The 21,279-nt window shown below is 44.7% G+C and overlaps 1 protein-coding gene across 1 annotated transcript in view; it reads left to right on the top strand.

The window, feature by feature from the left end:
• Window positions 1-21,279, top strand: part of LOC126470248 (uncharacterized) — a 213,733-nt gene that overhangs the window by 16,366 nt on the left and 176,088 nt on the right. The window contains exon 2 of the mRNA XM_050097959.1: window positions 21,228-21,273. Within this exon, the coding sequence (XP_049953916.1) occupies window positions 21,267-21,273 (7 nt within the window). The 5' untranslated portion in view covers window positions 21,228-21,266. The remainder of the gene's footprint in view (window positions 1-21,227; window positions 21,274-21,279) is intronic.

Below are 21,279 nucleotides of genomic sequence, written 5' to 3'. Positions count from 1 at the left end.
CAAATATGTTCCCAAAACGCCACAGCACAAAATTCTTTATATGCTGTGGATTACTCACCTCATTGGGCTGTTGGTGTACTCGGCCACTTGCGTCACTTGAAAAGAGGCAAAATTGCAGTCTGTCTGACCATACAGCATACTGCCAGGTGGCCACTGTTCAGTTTGTGTTGTTGGGCCCATTGAAGACATGAAAATTTATGTACCACTGTGAGCAGTGACAGTGTGCAAGGTACTCCAAATGCCCATTGCTTGCAATTCCCTTAGCAAATTTTGCTAGGAAACTGCCAGAGATGATCCTGCATTCACAGACAACAGCAATTCCTGTTTTGTTTGAAACCGTTTCTCATTGACAAGGCAAGACACTCATCTCCAGTCCACCATTGACGGTATGCCATGTTACATGGCTGCAAGTGGTACACTGGGCTTTACAGACATTTCTGAAAGTCTACCTGATAAACTGTAAATGGCCAACATCTGATACCAGTGTAAACGGGCTGTGTTAACAGCCACGGGACTCCATTGCCCATCACCAGATTCGATGGTGAGGATGTGTCCATGGATCGCTCCTGATGACAGAGTAACATCATTTATTAATTAACTGCAATACATTGGCTGTGGGGCCGTCTGGGAGAGGTTTGATTCCACTCGTAATATTGTGGCGATGGAGGTGACCGGCAGATGGTCACAAGTGCGCCCGCTGGTGCGTCTGAAGCTGCAGTGGTGTAACTCGAACTGCTGCCTTGACAGCAGTGCTCTGGCCTTGCAGGGACTTAATGCGGCAGCTGAAACCATGCTCCATGGGCCTGTATTGTGATGGCGGCTGGGGAGGGCATGGCAGCTGGGCAGGTCTATGCCCTGTCTCAGTGGGCATCCCCAGCGGCGGCTGTCTGGCGTTGGCGGGCCAGGGACCCCGCCTGCAGCCCTGGTCCCGGCATTGGGGCGGCAGCATCCAAGGCGACAATGTGTTACCACAAATCATCCCAAGCGATGACTCCAATGACAGGCAGCTGTTGTTGATGGCGTCTGACAATAGTTACGGTGACAGCATCACTCTGGCATCACATCATGAGGTGTTGGTGTGACGCAGATCCTGTATAACTGAGTGTCACCACCAGTTCGGAGTCATCACAGCCATCGCAATCATCATAATGGTCACTGTCGTAATGCAGGAAGTTTCAACTTTAATACTGCAAAACTCCTACGTGTAACTAACTTCACCCTTTAGTGACCAAATTATTTCTGGAAGTTGTAGACTTTTTATGAACATTTTATTGGGCTAAGAAACCGTTCATAAAATCATAGTTTAAATCTAGAAAGTGAGAGTTTAGCCTAAGAGTATAAAGAAATTAGTGGGAACTATTGTTTCCACCGAACTCTGGAGTAACTTCACTTGCTAATTTAAAAAAATATATATATTTCCTTTATTTTTTAGTACAAAAACATGTTAAACATTACATTTATATTTGTATTAGTTCATACTGTCCTTTGAGTTCACTAAGGTGATGTACTATGGAACTTAGAGAAGCATGGTGCTACACACAAAGGTACACGACAGTTGCTACACATTATCTTTGTTCTCCTTTCTTTGTTCTTGGTGCTACATTGGCGGCATCTTCCGTTTGTTGTACCTTTTGTAGGGAAATGAGTTCCAACTTTCTTCAGACAAACTTCATCTGGTACTCGAGACACAACTCTTTTTGGTGTTTGAAAATGAACAGGCCTTCCTCTTCTCTTACGACTTGAGAAGTCAGAGATAAGCTGCCTTGCCAACAACAATCTAAATGTTAGCTGGTCTGCTTCTGTCTTCTGTAGCTTCCAAATAACGTAGGAATTGACAACTGCCAAATCCACAAGAAAGAAAAACAGTTTGTGCCACCACTTCCATGATTGACGGCCTACAGCATACCGTTCACACAGCTGATCACAACTATCCACTCCTCCCATTATTTTATTACACTCTGCCACAGCAAATGGGCAGAATACTTCACTTCTGCTTCCACTAACTTACCTTGTAATATTTATGTAATTTTCAGTCAAATCTAGCAAATATACACGAATACTGTCTCCCTCATAAATACAAAAGTAGATAAATACAGCAAAAGTCACTTCACACGCAAAAGGAAAGCACACTATCCCAAAAATGGTGTAGCGGTCGAAACAGTGGCTAGTTTTCACGCGAGAACTGTGCTTCTGCATTGATTGACTCACAAGGTGGAAATAAAACAGCTTTCGCCTAACTGTTGACAATCTACACATAGTTAGCACACTCTAACAGAGATGGTAGCACAAGTTAGAAGTGGGAACATGGATTACTACTGAACTTACAGTGAAAACAAATAATTGGGATCTATAGTTCCCACTGGTCACTAAAGGGTTAACCCCTCCCGGCTTTTGACCATCTACAAAACCAACAAATCGGGCAACTTAATTTCACAGTGTAGTCATTAGCACCATCAAACATGGTGATTAACAACATTCTGTGATAAAATGAGAATTCCCTTCTGTAATTCTGTCATGTCTCCACATTAACCCCTCTTAATATTTTGGTTCCATACAGCTGACTAGTACATATATGCCACTTTAATTCCATGTCTTACATTAGCAATGAAGGGTCACATGACTGTTTGAAAGAAGGTGACTAATATTTTGTCCAGTGAACATAGCTCTGGGAATAGGTACTGGTCATGTTGAGTCCTTTGGTGACTTTGAAAAGGGAGAATTTGATATTTTTTTATTATTTCCTTAACAGCGTTCTCAGTGATCAGAATGTGAGATTGCCCCCAACACCCATTGGGCTGTCTGGATTTCATCAGAAAGATTGCAATAAAATGAAATGACTTTGCATGTTCGGGAGGGCTGAAACATTGTTCGTGGACTTGCTTATGTAGGTGGAATATCTATGGAAGTGAATTTTGCTTTAATGAAACAAGATGAGATGCCCTTAGATTTTTTTGAAAAGCTTGTATAATCGAGCATGCTAATTTCCTATAAATGTATGTCTCTTATGATTTTGGCAATACAGTGAAGAATGTATGCCAAAGCTGTGACTCTAATGTACATCTACATCGATACTCCGCAAGCCACCCAACGGTGTGTGTAACTGTACGATGGCAATATTAGTTTCACATAGCAAATGGGAGTTTACTAATGTGAAGCAAGGAAACAGGTGATAGATTTTAGCACTGTGCTTAAAAGCTTTAAATGTGTTTCCTGAGGTTAGAAATGTGTTGGAGCATGGTACTCAGTTTATTAAATTGTTGCCATCCGAGGCAGTATCTTTTAGTGTTCTGCAGTATTTGTAATTTGCTGTTAGACCCCACCCAAGTTAGTTTCTTATTTTACACCCATTTGAGATTGCGTTAAAATTGGGAGAACTGTTAGCTTTAGTTCAGCGTAACAAAACACACCATATGTTTACTGTCCTGACTGGCTGTTTATAACTAGCTACTACCACATCCCCTTTGAATCCTATCCCACCTAATGGTGAGTATTACCAGCACTGCTCTGCAAAACCTGTAAATAAAAATATTGCACCTATTTTTAACTTTTGACAGAATCTGCACACCATTATATTCTCCAATGTGCTTGTCTCTGCACTTGTTGTTTTAGCATTGCCAGGGACAGAAGTGCGATCATATAGGGTATCAAACAAAATTTGTGGCTAAATCAAACAAGGGAAAGTCCAGGTTGGAATGTCAGCAATGACAGAAAGGATAGGCTGCTACTTACTGTAAAGATGACATGTCGAGTTGCAGACAGGTACAATGAAAAGACTGTTACACATGAAGCTTTCGGCGAAAGCTTTCATCTGATAAGAGAAACATGCATGCGGTCACCCATGGAAGTACACTCCCCCCCCCCCCCCGCCCCCCACACACACACACACAAAAACTGCTGTCTTTGGCTGCTCAGGCCAGAATGTGATTTGGGACTAGAGTGATAATTTCTTGGTAGGGAGCTCACAGCATATCTCAGATTGATTGAGAATCACAACAGATGTACAGTAACTTCTGGTGTACCCCAGGTATGTTTGTTGAAACCATTATTCATGTTTATTATTGACATGGCAGACAATATCTGTATTATTCCCAAATTTTTTGCAGATGATGCAGTTATATATTATGAAGTGCTATGTGGGAAAACAGTGCACAAATATGCAATCAGATCTTAATAAGATTTCAAACTGATGCAAATATTGGTAACTTGCTTTAAATGTACAGTTATGTAAAATTATGTACTTCCCAAAATGCAAAAAAAAAAAAAAAAAAAAAAATGGTCATAATTGGAATTGGTAAACTTGTACAAATACCTACATGGAACAATTTGTGGGGATAGTAAATGGGATGATCAGAGATGTAATACTAGCCAATGCAGGTAGCAGACTTGGTTTCTGTGTTAGTATATTGGGAAAAAAGAGAGCAGTGAGAATAATTAATGGTGCTCACCCAAGGACATCATGTAGCCACCTTTTCAAGGAGTTAGGTATATTAACTGCACCATCAGAGTACATATATTTGCTTATGAAATTCCTTACAAATAATCCATCTCAATTCGCGAAGAACAGTGATGTTCATAAGTACAACACTAGAGGGAAAAATAACCTTTCCTATCCGTTATTGAAGCTGTCAGTTGCTCAAAATGGAGTACATTATTATTATTATTATTATTATTATTATTATTATTGTATGCATCAATTACGGTAATACAAATTTAGCAAAAAAAATATACATATATAAAAATGAACGTGTGAAATTATATACAGTACACAAGTTTTAAAACGGTTCAGACTACACTCGGGTGTTGATGGACTTGATCCAGCGGAGTTCCTCGTGGGATGCTTGATGGAGCTTCTCAATGCCACCAGGGAAGTGTCTGATTGGACATTCATTCACAATGTGGCTCATTGTTTGGGTGTCACCACAGTCACACACGCTGTCATGTGAAAAGCCCCACTTGGGCATGTTGTATTTGCACCTACCCTCTTCAGTCCGATATCTGTTTAATTGTGTCCACACTTCCCATGGTTGGTGGAAGCCTGGAACTGGAACTGTTGGATTGTCTAAAAGTTCGTGGTTTCGGGTTCTTGTATCTTGCCACTCACGTGTCCACTCTGTGTCCTGGTCGAATCCTGTGGACAGCATTTGGACTCCCATTTTATGTGCTGGTCTTCTAGATTTGAGGCGTTTCCTGGGCAGTGATAGCAAATCATCATGAAGAGGGATCGAGTTGTTTTCAGGAAGTTGCTGACAGACGGAGCCACACTAGTGCATTACTCTCATAACTGAGTTCAGTTGCACGTCTACTTTCACTACTAGTTTTAAATCTAGCTTAAAATAATTTCTTTTGGACAACTACTTCTACTCCATGGAAGAGTTTGTTTCAGAAATGCTAAAAAAAGAAAAAGTACCTCTAAATGTAGTTTGCATGTGTAGAACTAAAAATTTCAGTAATATTAATATTAGCACTATTTGCGCGCGCGCGTGTGTGTGTGCGCGCGTGTGTGTGCGTGCGCGTGTGTGCGCGCGCGTGTTTTTATCTTGTAATCTGACTTATTCCACATCATATCAATAAAATAAATGGAAAAATGACGGAACATGACATAACTAAAACTAATGCAATCATTCTACAGACGAGATTGCTTACAAAACACAACCTAGAATACTGTAAGTAGCATGGATGTATGATGTATTCAAAAGTGGTCAGCACTAATGGCCACAGCTTTATTTGACTCACAGTCAGAGCGCATTGACTTATGCTGATAAACCTAAACTGGTGGACACCTTGAAGACGGAACTCAGGTATCCTGCAAAAACCTACAAAGTTTAAAGCACCAGTGAGGAATTTAGTTTCATATTAGGTGCATTGTGCTGCCAGGTACTCTATATCAGTGACCTCAGTAGTCATTAGACATCGTGATAGAGCAGAATGAGGGTGCTCTGTGTGACTCGCGGACTTCGAATGTCGTCATGTGACTGGGTGTCACTTGGGTCATACGTCTGTATGCGAGATTTCCACACTCCTAAACATCCCTAGGTCCACTGTTTCCAATGTGATAGTGAAGTGGAAACATCGAGCACGTACAGCACAAAAGCATACAGGCTGACTTTGTCTGTTGACTGGTAGAGACCGCCGACAGTTGAAGAGGATCGTAATTTGTAATAGGCAGACATCTATCCAGACCATCACACAGGAATTCCAAATTGCATCAGGATCCACTGTAAATCTATGACAGGTGGGAGGTGAGGAAACTTGGACTTCATGGTACACATCACGCTGGTAAATACCAAACGATGCCTTGCTTGGTGTAAGGTGCATAAACATTGGACAATTGAACAGTGGAAAATCGTGTGGAGTGATGAATCACGGTACACAATGTGGTGATCTGATGGCAGGGTGTGGGTATGGTGAATTCCCAGTGAACGTCATCTGCCAGCGTGTGTAGTGCCAACAGTAAAATTCAGAGGTGGTGGTGTAGTCATGTTTTTCATGGAGGGGGCTTGTGCCCCTTATTGTTTTGCGTGGGACTATCATAGCAAAGGCCGACATTGAGATGTTTTAAGCACCTTCTTGCTTTCCACTGTTGAAGAGCAATTTGGGGGTGGCAACTGCATCTTTCAACATGGTCGAGTACTTGTTCGTAATGCACGGCGTGTGGCAGAGTGCTTACATGACAATAACATCCCTGTAATGGACTGGCCTGCACAGTGTCCTGACCTGAATCTTATAGAACACCTTTAACATGTTTTGGAATGCTGAATTCATACCAGGCCTCACTGACCAACATCGATACCTCTCCTCAGTGCACCACTCTGTGAAGAATGGGCTGCCATTCTCCAAGAAACCTTCCAGCACCTGATCGAATGTATGTCTGTGAGAGTGGGCCAACACCATATTGAATTCCAGCATTACCGATGGAGGGCACCACAGACGTGTGAGTAATTTTCAGCGAGGTGGCTGGATACTTTTGATCACATAGTGTATCTGACATGCACTTCAGAGGTTTGAAGAGTATGGTTGTAGACACCTGGTCAGCACTTTGTCTAAGGGTCAAATTGATATGCCACATTTTCTCGGTTGTGACATTGAATATTCAGTTCTGCTCGTATTGAGTATCTGTTCAGACAGTTTCAGACACTGAGTCTACTGTTCCTTAACTAGATGAGATGATACTGAGTGCAAAATTTGTGCTAAGACATCCATGCAAAATCTTGATAGTCATGTCAGTTGATTGTATATTGAATGAGCTAGTTTGTGCAGTGGGTCTCCTTTTCAATTGCTCTGAAATGCATTTCCTTTAGTTTTGGTTATTACTACTACCCTGGGTCCAGTATTCATATTAAAGATAATTTCTTTCACGTCTGAAATCAGAGATCCAATTGAACGGGAAGGACAGTTCTTTCCAAATTCAATGACCAAAGATGCTGACACACTAAACCCCACATTGGACAAAAAAAGGTGGAAGTGATGTAGTTTAAAATTTGCATCTGGCATTCACTGAATGTGTTGTGATGGACAGTGGAATCGTTTCCACAGACATTATGCCACCTATTGTGAAACATGCTATGCTCTGCTGTTAAAGCTATTCGTCGTACGGGATGTAAAGCGTTGGACAACTGATGGGTAATCTACATGACATCACCCAGCTGGTGCCTTGTGTGGGCCTGACTCCTTAGCTCAGTGCAGACTTTGTTCTTTGAGTGTGTTTCCAATGACCATGTGGCGACCATTGCTTGCAGTTGAGCTTTTCCTGTATTTGAATTTGTTTCAAGACTGGTGTGTCCACAAACTGATGAAGGTACTAGTTAAGTCCAATCAGTACAAGCAGTTGTTGCTTAATCATGTGTAGCATGTTTTCTTGTTGTTGAAAAGGATCTGTTGGAAGGTTATTTGTTCTGGGTGTTCAAAATGGGACATACTTGTGGTGTACCAGGTTATACTGCAAATTTCAGGGTAAAAAAGATTTTATAATTTAGCATTTTAATTTCCAAAAGATGCAAACATTCGGGCTAAGTGGTTGCAAGCAATTCATCATGAAAATTTCACACCTGGAAAGAAGTGCTTAACATTTTGTCGTGAAGCATGTGTTACTGAAGATAAAATGAGGAGAGATGTTTATGTGCTAACAGTTGGTAGGCCAGTTTGCAAGGTGACACAGGATGTTGTTCCATCCTGCACATCTGGCACATCTGTTCGTCTTTCTGTTGCAAGGAAATTGTCAGAAGAAAGAGCAGAAAAGGAGAGAAACTTAATTTTATTGTGAGGAGTGAGCCGGACAAATTCCAAACTTTGTTAGCATAGGGTGATGGAACAATGTTTAAGTTACTTCTCACATAAGATTACCAGGGATTTCACATTTTACAGACCTGAGATGGAATTTTGTAGAAATGTGTGATTGGCAAGTGTGTACTAGACTTTTACAGCAAGTTCATGAAGGTGCAAGTTAAACAGAAATCTCTTTGAATGACTTCCTTGTGCTGTTCTACATAAGAGGTTATGCAATTCATTAAAATTAATAAGCGAGTACAATAAATGTAAAATCCTTATGCTTAGTACTGAGGAATTCACTGCAAATTGGATAAACAGTGGCATGAACTCATATTTGCTCAATCTGTGCAGAGGTGCCTTAAAGCATAAGTCTGATATCATATTTCAAGTTGTCCTTGAAGGATAAAAATTATTCCAAACACATCTGTGTGACGACTTTCAATGTTTCTTCTTAAGCAGCACAGATCTTAATCTTAGGGAAGTAGTTAAACTGCTTCTGGAAATGACCATTGACTGTTTTCACATATCAGAGGCATCCACTTGGGTTAAAGATGTGAAAGAAATCATTTCAAAAGCTTGTTGCATTTTGAAAAATAGTTTCACAAATAATTATTCTAGAGTAATAAACAACTGTCTTGTAAACAATAGCAGATAAAAGTTACTTAAATTTCCTGTATAATGCAGATTTGTGTGTAGTGGTGTGACTTATTTTCTAGTTTTTCCTCCTGGATAAATGTGCCACATGATATAAAAATCATTTTTCACATAATATCACATAATGTTTTACAGAAACTTGAAAATGAAGCAAATTTTTTTAGTAATGATCTTGAAGTTAAATTGTGTTTAATAATGATGTAAAGTGCTCCATTAAATTTCGGGAATGCAGCCGCATAAATTCTGCTTCTTCTTCTAATATTTCGGCTGTATATCTTTCAGCCATCTTCAGAGAGAGCCGTACGACTGACGCTCCAGCGCTCGCTCCATCCTTTTAAACTCGCGGACCGCGCCACTGCGCATGCGGCCACAGATGAACAAGGCGCCAGTGATGTTGATCGGCGGCAAAGACGTAACATATGCACGAGTTACGTCTGTGGCTGCGCATTCGATCCATGCTGGGAGATCGATGTATTACTGGGAGCTGAACTGTAGCGACGTCTTTGTAGGTTCAATATTGAAAGTGCCGGATTCCATGATCTATCTAATGTGAAACCGCTGTCTCTATTAATTAAATTCTTCGCCAAGCGGATTTCAATGGCCTCTTTTACTACGGAGTCCCAGAAAGATGAAACAGAAGTCAGAATTTCGACATTTTCATATACCATAGAGTGACCTGAATCAATACAATGCTCTGCCACGGCCGATTTACTGGGTTGTAAGAGCCGAGTGTACCTGCGATGTTCCGTACACCTCTCTTGGACTGTACGATTCGTTTGTCCGATATATGAAAGGCCACATTCACATGGTATTTTGTAAACTCCAGGTTTGCGGAGTAGTAAGTCATCTTTAACGGAACCCAGGAGTGCAGCCGTCTTCGCCGGTGGACGAAAAATCACTTTTACTTTATGTTTAGTGAGGATCCGTCCTATTTTGGATGAAAGGCTTCCCACATACGGCAGGACAGCCATGGATTTAAATGTTTCCTCGTCATCTTCTGCATTCCTTACGGACACCTTAGGTTTTATTTGTAGTGCCTTACGTATCTGTTGTGGAGAATACCCGTTGTCCTCAAAAACTCTCTTCAAATGTAAAAGTTCGTCTTTTAAACTACTTTCATCAGATATGACGTGTGCTCGGTGTACCAAAGTTCTTAGAACGCTACTCGTCTGCGAAGGATGGTGACAGCTATTTGCATGTAAATATAAGTCCGTATGGGTCGGTTTCCGATATACTGCATGACCCAGAGTGCCATCTTCTTTACGCCGAACCAAGACATCCAAAAATGGAAGACATCCCTCGTTTTCCACTTCCATTGTAAACTGAATTTGTCCATGGATGGAATTCAGATGGTTTAAGAAGTCCTGCAATTTGTCCTCGCCATGGGGCCACACTACAAAGGTGTCGTCAACGTACCTCCAAAAAACTGTAGGCTTCAAACTAGCAGACTCCAGGGCCTTCTCCTCGAAATCCTCCATAAATAAATTGGCCACCAAGGGTGACAAAGGACTACCCATGGCAACACCGTCAGTCTGTTCAAAAAAGTCGTTATTAAATAAAAAGTATGTGGAGGTCATCACATGGTGAAACAAAGCTAAAATCTCCTTATCAAAACTTTTTCCAATGAGATCTAAAGATTCAGAGAGAGGTACCTTAGTAAATAGCGACACTACATCAAAGCTGACTAATAGATCAGAGGTGTTCAGTTTCAAAGATTTTAATTTGCCAATGAAATCTGCAGAGTTCCTTATATGATGATCACATTTTCCCACAAGCGGCCTCAATAGTGACGCCAGGTGCTTGGCACAATCATAGTTGGGAGAACCAATATTGCTCACGATAGGACGTAGAGGAACGTCTTTCTTATGGATCTTTGGGAGACCATAAAGCCTTGGAGGCACTGCACCACTTGGTTTCAGTCTTCGTATGACTTCCGGTGGAAATGGGGAGGCATTCAAAAGCGACGCCGTCTTCCTTACCACCTTGTTGGTGGGGTCCTTACCGATCTTCCGGTACATACTATCATTCAGTAAGCTGTATATCTTATCATGGTAGTCGTCACGGGACATTAAAACAGTGGCATTACCTTTATCAGCAGGGAGAACCACCGTTTCGGTATCTTGGCGGAGCATACGTAGTGCAGTCCTCTCTGCCACTGATATATTGCTTCTTTGGGGTCGAGCCTTCATAACAGCTCGACAAGTTTCGCGTCTTATTTCATCTGCAGAATCCGTAGAGAGTGGTCGGACAGCTTCTTCAACGGCACTGATGAATGCAGGTATAGGCAAAACCTTTGGCGTGGGTGCAAAATTCAGTCCTTTGCTTAAGACCATCATCGTAGCGTCGTCCAAATCTCTATCCGTCATATTAATGACGGAGCGTCGAATGATACTTTCTTGCTGTGGAGATGGCTCAAGTCGGCTGAACTTTGCAGTCTGTCTTGATGTCGCTACCTCACGAACCCAGTCTGATTTGGCCCATGTTGTACCCTCTATCCAGTTCCAAGAGTCCCTGGGTAACTCCACAGACATCTTCAGGTGCAGACGATACAGTTCTTGAGAAACAAGATCCAGCTTCCTTCGTGTAAATCGGATCCTCTCCTTAACGATAGCAGAACCAGCTTTAAATAAAATATTAAAGCTGGTTCTGCTATCGTTAAGGAGAGGATCCGATTTACACGAAGGAAGCTGGATCTTGTTTCTCAAGAACTGTATCGTCTGCACCTGAAGATGTCTGTGGAGTTACCCAGGGACTCTTGGAACTGGATAGAGGGTACAACATGGGCCAAATCAGACTGGGTTCGTGAGGTAGCGACATCAAGACAGACTGCAAAGTTCAGCCGACTTGAGCCATCTCCACAGCAAGAAAGTATCATTCGACGCTCCGTCATTAATATGACGGATAGAGATTTGGACGACGCTACGATGATGGTCTTAAGCAAAGGACTGAATTTTGCACCCACGCCAAAGGTTTTGCCTATACCTGCATTCATCAGTGCCGTTGAAGAAGCTGTCCGACCACTCTCTACGGATTCTGCAGATGAAATAAGACGCGAAACTTGTCGAGCTGTTATGAAGGCTCGACCCCAAAGAAGCAATATATCAGTGGCAGAGAGGACTGCACTACGTATGCTCCGCCAAGATACCGAAACGGTGGTTCTCCCTGCTGATAAAGGTAATGCCACTGTTTTAATGTCCCGTGACGACTACCATGATAAGATATACAGCTTACTGAATGATAGTATGTACCGGAAGATCGGTAAGGACCCCACCAACAAGGTGGTAAGGAAGACGGCGTCGCTTTTGAATGCCTCCCCATTTCCACCGGAAGTCATACGAAGACTGAAACCAAGTGGTGCAGTGCCTCCAAGGCTTTATGGTCTCCCAAAGATCCATAAGAAAGACGTTCCTCTACGTCCTATCGTGAGCAATATTGGTTCTCCCAACTATGATTGTGCCAAGCACCTGGCGTCACTATTGAGGCCGCTTGTGGGAAAATGTGATCATCATATAAGGAACTCTGCAGATTTCATTGGCAAATTAAAATCTTTGAAACTGAACACCTCTGATCTATTAGTCAGCTTTGATGTAGTGTCGCTATTTACTAAGGTACCTCTCTCTGAATCTTTAGATCCCATTGGAAAAAGTTTTGATAAGGAGATTTTAGCTTTGTTTCACCATGTGATGACCTCCACATACTTTTTATTTAATAACGACTTTTTTGAACAGACTGACGGTGTTGCCATGGGTAGTCCTTTGTCACCCTTGGTGGCCAATTTATTTATGGAGGATTTCGAGGAGAAGGCCCTGGAGTCTGCTAGTTTGAAGCCTACAGTTTTTTGGAGGTACGTTGACGACACCTTTGTAGTGTGGCCCCATGGCGAGGACAAATTGCAGGACTTCTTAAACCATCTGAATTCCATCCATGGACAAATTCAGTTTACAATGGAAGTGGAAAACGAGGGATGTCTTCCATTTTTGGATGTCTTGGTTCGGCGTAAAGAAGATGGCACTCTGGGTCATGCAGTATATCGGAAACCGACCCATACGGACTTATATTTACATGCAAATAGCTGTCACCATCCTTCGCAGACGAGTAGCGTTCTAAGAACTTTGGTACACCGAGCACACGTCATATCTGATGAAAGTAGTTTAAAAGACGAACTTTTACATTTGAAGAGAGTTTTTGAGGACAACGGGTATTCTCCACAACAGATACGTAAGGCACTACAAATAAAACCTAAGGTGTCCGTAAGGAATGCAGAAGATGACGAGGAAACATTTAAATCCATGGCTGTCCTGCCGTATGTGGGAAGCCTTTCATCCAAAATAGGACGGATCCTCACTAAACATAAAGTAAAAGTGATTTTTCGTCCACCGGCGAAGACGGCTGCACTCCTGGGTTCCGTTAAAGATGACTTACTACTCCGCAAACCTGGAGTTTACAAAATACCATGTGAATGTGGCCTTTCATATATCGGACAAACGAATCGTACAGTCCAAGAGAGGTGTACGGAACATCGCAGGTACACTCGGCTCTTACAACCCAGTAAATCGGCCGTGGCAGAGCATTGTATTGATTCAGGTCACTCTATGGTATATGAAAATGTCGAAATTCTGACTTCTGTTTCATCTTTCTGGGACTCCGTAGTAAAAGAGGCCATTGAAATCCGCTTGGCGAAGAATTTAATTAATAGAGACAGCGGTTTCACATTAGATAGATCATGGAATCCGGCACTTTCAATATTGAACCTACAAAGACGTCGCTACAGTTCAGCTCCCAGTAATACATCGATCTCCCAGCATGGATCGAATGCGCAGCCACAGACGTAACTCGTGCATATGTTACGTCTTTGCCGCCGATCAACATCACTGGCGCCTTGTTCATCTGTGGCCGCATGCGCAGTGGCGCGGTCCGCGAGTTTAAAAGGATGGAGCGAGCGCTGGAGCGTCAGTCGTACGGCTCTCTCTGAAGATGGCTGAAAGATATACAGCCGAAATATTAGAAGAAGAAGCAGAATTTATGCGGCTGCATTCCCGAAATTTAATGGAGCAGTCTTTGCGCCGCGAAAACCTGAAGATTCACAATGATGTAAAGTGTTTATAATTTTAATTCCCCTATCTGAATTCCTCTGAAGCTTTCAGGTAACCTGTGTGAAATGTATGATATTTTACAGTTTAGACATTTTCACAGAAATTTCATATTAGAAATTACACAGCAAACTGTTAGAGCTCTATCACTTCTGTGCCCGTACATGTCACTTGGGCAGTGACATCAGTAGAGGTAGTTGCAGTCTGCCTTTTATGTGACCTCAGTTGTGCATTTGTTCCCTGTAGTCAGCTATGGACCAGTCTTCTGTGGGTGTTGTACACTTTCTGTCCCCCTGCGGGTTCGGGGGTAAGAATAGGCCCGTGGTATTCCTGCCTGTCAAAAGAGGCGAGTCAAAGGAGTCTCACACATTTTGACTTTCATGTGATGGTCCCCTCTCGGGTTTGACCTCCATCTTTCAAAATTCTTCCGAAGAGCGACCCAATTGGGGAAGGGCGCCTTACATGGTGCATTGTGTCCATCATGCATTGAGATCTTGAGACAGCTTTGCCATCGTCGCATTGCAGTCCCACTCGTACTCCATCTCTTGGGTGAGGATACATTCCTGGGTGTGATTTCCACCATGCACTGTGCAGTGTTGCTTTCTGCGGAGATGACGACCATGGACTTCCTTGCACTTAATATCCAGCACGGTAGCCAGTCTATTGTGGTGGGGCCACCATGTACCCTGTTGGTTGTAGCCCCCTGACAACACAGGGATCGCTCTGCTGATGCATGCACTGTTAACTCCCCACATATGCCAAGGAGTAGATGAGTATCTCTCTGGGGCATTGGGACTCCCAGCAATGCCCATCCTGCCAGGTGGCCCTTGCTGCGGCTGGGTGGCGCCTGTGTGGAGGTCCCTTGGTTGGTGTGGGTGGCATCACGGCATATGACACGCAGTGAAGCGTGGCACGTCTTCTCTTGCTGGTGGCCAGCCGCCAGCAGTCTCTAAGCATTCTTGGGCTCAATTCAACGCTCAGAAATATGAACTCAAATCGTTCCTCTTCCTGGCCGCACCGTGGGAGGAGCGAAAGGCTCAGGATGGCAGCGACCCTTATTCGCCTCGGTTCCTAGTTTGTATGAAAGCTGATGGGGACCCTTATTCGCCTCGGTTCCTAGTTTGTATGAAAGCTGATGGGGAGTCTTTCATGTCAAAAAAGCCTCAGTTCTTTGCAGAGCATTTAGAGGACAAGTTTGAGGAGGTGGAGGACTTGGCAGTATTGATAAAAGCGGTATCCTCTTCCCAGTCACAATGGTTACTTGCTTGTGACAAGTTGGGGATGTTTCAGTTACCATCACACCCCATAAGAGTTTAAATATGGTCCAGGATATTATTTTCCATAGGGACCTTCTTTTGTAGTCTGATGACGAGCTGGGTGCATATTTAGAGCGGTGAGGCGTACATTTCATCCGGCGTATTCATCGGGGTCCAAAGCATAACCATATTGCTACTGGTGCCTTCATCTTGGCTTTCGAGGGTGATACATTACCGGAAAAGGTCAAGGTGATGGTCTACCGCTGTGATGTCAGGCCCTATATCCCTCCCCTGATGCGGTGCTTTAAAGTGCTGGAAGTTGGGCCATACGTCTTTCCGCTGTACTTCCAGCCTCACATGTCGAGATTGCAGATGCCCATCACGTCCCAATACTCCATGTGCCCCGCCTCCCATCTGTGTCAACTGCGGAGAGCATCATTCATCTTGCTCGCCAGACTGCAGGATCTTACAGAAAGAGCAGAAAATCATGGAATATAAGAACCTGGACCGACTGACCTATACTGAGGCTAAGGGGAAACATGAAAGACTTCATCCTGTGCGAATGACTTCCTCATATGCCGCCGCTACGACAACAGTGATAGCCCCATCAGTTCAGTGAATTCCAGTCGGCTCCCCGAGCCGTAAGACTCCACGTGCTCCCTTGATCGTGGGGGGCTACCCACCCTGTTGCTCCTGCACCACCTACCTCAGGAGCAACACCCCTCCACCCATTGGGGAAGTCTATCCCTGCTTCTAAGCCAGAGAAGTGTCCAACTTCTTCAGTTCCTCTCGCTCACAAGGGGTCCCTTGGGTCCCTCCCTTCCCAGTTTTCCACCAGTGGGAGGCATGACGCCCGCCAGTGGCATAAGTGCTCACAAGCAGCTGTTCGTAGGGCTTCGCGATCTTCCTCCGTCCCGGAGACTGAATCAGTGAAGCCCTCCCAGCCAGTGAAACCCAAGGAGCAGTGAGAAAAGTCCAAGAAGACCTCTAAGATCAAGGAACTTACAGTGGTACCCACCCCACCACAACCTACAATCTCTGTGTCTGTGGACGAGGTAGAGATTCTGGCATAAGCTGAGGACCTAGATCTTGCCGGACCCTCAGACACAATCAATGTCACTCACACAGGTACTCCATCGGTGGCATCAGGTGACCCAGCAGTGTAATCTGCCTCCTAGGTCCCTTCACACCTATCTCGGCCGTGGACAGTGTCATCCTCCAGTGGAACTGCAGTGGTTTTTTCCACCATCTTGCTGAGCTCCAATAACTTCTCAGCCTTCACCCTTTCCTCTGCATTGCTCTACAGGAAACTTGGTTTCCGGTGATGCGAACCCCTGCCCTCCATGGCTATCAGGGTTATTATAAGAACCAGGCAGTTTATGAGAGGGTATCTGGTGGTGTCTGCGTCTATGTCCTTCACTCTCTTTACAGTGTGTGTGTGTCCCTCTACAAACACTTTTAGAGGCTGTCACTGTTCGGGTGTTGACGCCTTGGGCTGTTACTGTCTGCAGTCTCTTCCACCGGATGGTGATGTCCTGCAGCATGTCCTGGCTGTGCTGATGGCCCAATTGCTGCCACTTTTCCTCTTACTGGGGGACTTCCTGCCCATAACCCTCTGGGGGTGGATCAGTGGCAACAGGCCAAGGCACTGTCATTGATCAAGTGTTGGCACAGCTCAGCCTTTCTCTTTTAAATAATGGTACCTTCACACATTTGAGTATGGTGCATGGCACATACTCAGCCGTTGACCTTTTGATCTGCACCCCCAGCCTATTACCGTGTGTCCAATGGAGCGTGCATTACGACTTGTGCGATAGTGACAACTTTCCGATCTTTGTCACACCTTCACTCTTCTGGGCACCCCTCATATGAGCTATGAATAAGGCTGACTGGGGCTTGTTCACCTCCATTGCCACTATTGAGCCTCTTTCCAATGACGCCATTGATGCGTTGGTTCACTCGGTCACCACCAGCATCATTACTGCCACAGAATCTGCCATTCCCTTTTCTTGTGGGTCCCTTCGCCAGAGGACTGTGCCTTGGTGGTTGCCTGAGATCGCTGAGGCGATTAAAGATTGCAGGCATGCCCTCCAGCGTCACAAGCGACATCCCTCGTTGGAACACCTCATTGCCTTTAAACGGCTCCGTGCGTGAGCCTGCCGCCTCATACGCCAACGCAAACAGGAGTGCTGGGAAAGGTGTCTCCACCATTGGCCTCTGTACCTCTCCATCACGGGTTTGGGCCAAGATTAGTCGACTCTATGGCTATTGGACCCCATCAACGTACCTGCGCTTTCACTGAATGGAGCAGTCTGTACTGTAGCGGAGCATTTTGCTCGGAGTTCCACTTCTGCGAATTACCCGCAGGCCTTCCACTGCCTGAAAGTGCGGTTGGAGTGTCGGAGCCTTTCATTTCACACACACCACCCTGACTTATACAATGCTCGATTCAGTGAGTGGGAATTCCAAAGTGCCCTAGCTGCTTGCCCTGATACGTTTCCCGGGCCAGATCGCATCTACTGTCAGATGCTGAGACACCTCTCGGTGGACTGCCAGAGACGCCTCCTAGACCTTTTCTAACCATATCTGGGTTGAGGGTGAGTTCCCGTCGCAATAGCAGGAAAGCATCGTAATCCCTGTGTTGAAACCTGGCAAGAACCCACTGGAGGTGGACAGCTACCGCCCCATTAGCCTCACCAACGTTCTTTGCAAGTTGCTCAAATGCATGGTGAGCCGGAGGTTGAGTTGGCTTCTTGAGTCTAAGGGCCTTCTGGCTCCGTCTGAGTGGGTTCCGTAAGGGCTGCTCTGCCACCGATAATCTGGTGAGCTGGGAGTCTGCCATCCGTATGGCCTTTGCCCACCATCAGCATCTGGTTGCCGTCTTTTTTTGACATGCGGAAGGTGTATGGTACGACACAGCGACATCACATCCTCACCACACTTCATAGGTGCGGTCTTTGGGGGACCGCTCCCGATTTTCATACAAAATTTTCTGTCTCTTTGTTCCTTCCGCGTGCAAGTTGCGGCCTTCCATAGTTCCTCCCAAGTTCAGGAGAATGGGGTCTTGCAAGGATCCGTCTTGAGTGTCTGCCACTTTGTAGTTGCAATTAATGGGCTTGTTGTGGCGGTGGGAACGTCTGTCTCAGCTTCTTTGCATGCTGATGACTTCTGCCTATACTATAGCTCCACCGGCATTGCAGCTGTTGAACGGCAGCTGCAGAGCGCTATCTGCAAGGCGCAGTCTTGAGCTATAGCACATGGCTTCCAGTTTTCGGCTGCCAAGACCTGCATTATGCATTTCTGCCTGCATCGCATTGTTCACCTTGTGCCACAGTTTTATCTTGACGGCGAACATCTTTCAGTGGTAGAGACGCAATGGTTTTTGGGATTGGTTATTGATATGCAGTCGACTTGGCTCCCTCATATTCGGCAGCCTTTAACAAACGTGCTGGCGGCATCTTAATGCTCTTCGTTGCTTGAGTCACACCAGGTGGGGTGCCGATCGGTCTACCTTTTATGGCTGTAGCAGGCATTAATCCAGTGCTGTCTAGATTTTGAGAGCATGGCTTACAGTTCGGCATCCCCTTCCGCGTTGCGGTTGCTTGACCCCATCCTTCACAGCGGAATCCGACTCGCCACTGGAGCTTTCCACACAAGCCCTGTCACTAGCATACTTGTGGAGGCTTGTGTCTCTCCATTGCGGATCCAGTGCCAACGATTACTAGCCACTTACGCTGCCCACGTTTGGAGCTCGCCTGGGCACCCCAGTTACCGTCTGCTATTCCCCAACTCGGTCGCCCATCTGCCAGAGCGGTGGCCCCGATCAGGGTGTACGATCTCAGTTTGTGTCCGGGCTTTTCTCTCTGGGCTCGAGGTTTTTTCTCTCCCTTCTGCTTTCTGGGCCCATATATGTCTACACCCGAGGTGTGTGCCCCACCCATACCTTTGGCTCGATTTGGCACAGGGCCCAAAGGACTCAGTCTCTCCTGAGGCCCTCCGCAGCCACTTTCTTTCAATTCTTGCCATGTTTTAAGGCTCTGACGTTGTCTATACCGACAGTACGATGCTTGCTGGTCGTGTCAGTTATGCTCTTTCTCTAGGAGATCATTATGAACAACACTCATTGCCGTCTGGCTGCAGTATTTTCACTGCTGAGCTGGTCGCCATCTCTCGTGCCATAGAGTATATCCGCTCCTGCTCAGGTGATTCCTTCATTATCTGTAGTGACTCCCTGAGCGGTTTACGAGCTATTGACCAGTGTTTTCCTTGCTGTCGTCTGATGATGGCTATCCAGGAGTCCCTCCATACTCTTGCCCGTTTCGGCCGCTCTGTGGTCTTTGTGTGGACCCCGGGTCATGTCGGCATACCAGGAAATGAATGTGTTAACATGCTGGGCAAACGGGCTGTCGGTGCTCCAGCCTTGGAGATTGACCTTTCAGAGAGTGACCTCAGGTCAGTTTTGCAGCAGAAGGTACTTCGCACCTGGGGTGAAGAATGGCGCACCCTGCCTTCACCCAACAAACTTCAGATTGTCAAGGAGACTACCAGTGTGTGGCACTCCTCCTTACGAGCCTCTCGCAAGGACTCAGTTGTTCTCTACCAGCTCCGCGTTGGCCACACCTGGATGACGCATGGTCATTTCTTGCAACGTGAGGATCCACCTCTCTGCCGCTGTGGATCAGTGTTGACAGTGGTCCACATGCTGTTGGCCTGTCCATTTTTAACTGCACTCTGGCAGACGTTTACGCTGCCTGATATGCTCCCTGAACTTTTATCGGATGACACTGCCATGGCAGGCTTAGTTTTGAGGTTTGTTTGTGCAGGGGGCTTTTATCGCTCAATCTAAGGGTTCGTGTCCTTTTTTGTGTTGAGTCTGGCCTTTGGCCTGTGGTTTTAGATTGTGGTTTTTAGTGTGTTTCTTGGTGGCTGGCTTTTCCTTTTTTGTTTCTATGGTCAGCCAACCGCTGTAAATCTCTGTGTGCTTTTATTTACTTGTTTTCTGGTCTTTGTCTTTCTTGTTCTGTGTTGTCCCTTGTTACCTCTTTTACTTGTTTTTACGCCTTGTGAGTTTTTATGGTCATGGAACAAGGAATCGATGACCTTTGTAGTCTGGTCCCTTCGACCACCACAAACCAACCGACGCCTTCTGTGATGTCATTGATGCACACACATTGCTGCCTTTATTGATAGTAATGGTCCTTTGTCATGTGATGATACTTAGTACCACTTCTGTCGCATTCAATGGTCAATCAAACTGAAGCAGACCAGTTGATGTTCCGTGTTCATCACTTGAACAACACTTTGTAGCCATCCCATAATAGAAATACCCATTGTTTGCACTTACAGTATATCATATTTAGTTGGTTATTTTTACTTTCAGTGGTATCCTGGTGCATCAGCCTACACTGATTGCAGTAGCTTGATAAGCGAGTATAGTTGAGCATTGAGATAGATTACTTGTCAGTGCCATGTACCAGTAACTTAATGCAGAATTTTTTGTTGTAACATATTGGTAGATATTAAGTAGCTAAATGGATGTTAAGCGGTCAACTAGCAGGCTTCAAATGAATGTTCGAGTTTTGATTTCCAGGCATTCCAGAGATGTTTTCTGCTTAGTATATCACCTTTGACAATATTCTGTGTGTGTGAAGAACACAAAGTTGTGCTGTGGGCTGGTCCTTTTCTTAAACTGTAGGTTTGATTAAATAAATCAATTCACAAGTTTGAGGAAAATTGGATTCGTCACCTCCAATAAAACAATTAATACTAGAGCGCTGGAATGCTGCTATCAGCCTTTGGGTTGACGTCGGCTTTACTTTCTGTGGTAATCAAACATTGTAGTATGGGAGCTTGATATTCTTTGTTATAATACTAAAACTACATTTCCTGATTTTGATTAATTGTTATCAGTAAGTGCTTAGTTTATTTCCTGTTTTCTTGATCTTAACTGTTACTTTTACAGGTGAAGAATCAGGTCCTAAACTACTCACGGAGGAGAGGTATGGCAGGTAAGA

This window comes from Schistocerca serialis, chromosome 3 (genome assembly GCF_023864345.2).
Source record: "Schistocerca serialis cubense isolate TAMUIC-IGC-003099 chromosome 3, iqSchSeri2.2, whole genome shotgun sequence".
Classification (NCBI taxonomy): domain Eukaryota; kingdom Metazoa; phylum Arthropoda; class Insecta; order Orthoptera; family Acrididae; genus Schistocerca; species Schistocerca serialis.
Note: the sequence above shows the minus strand (reverse complement) of the source record. Positions and strands in the feature narration are given on the sequence as shown.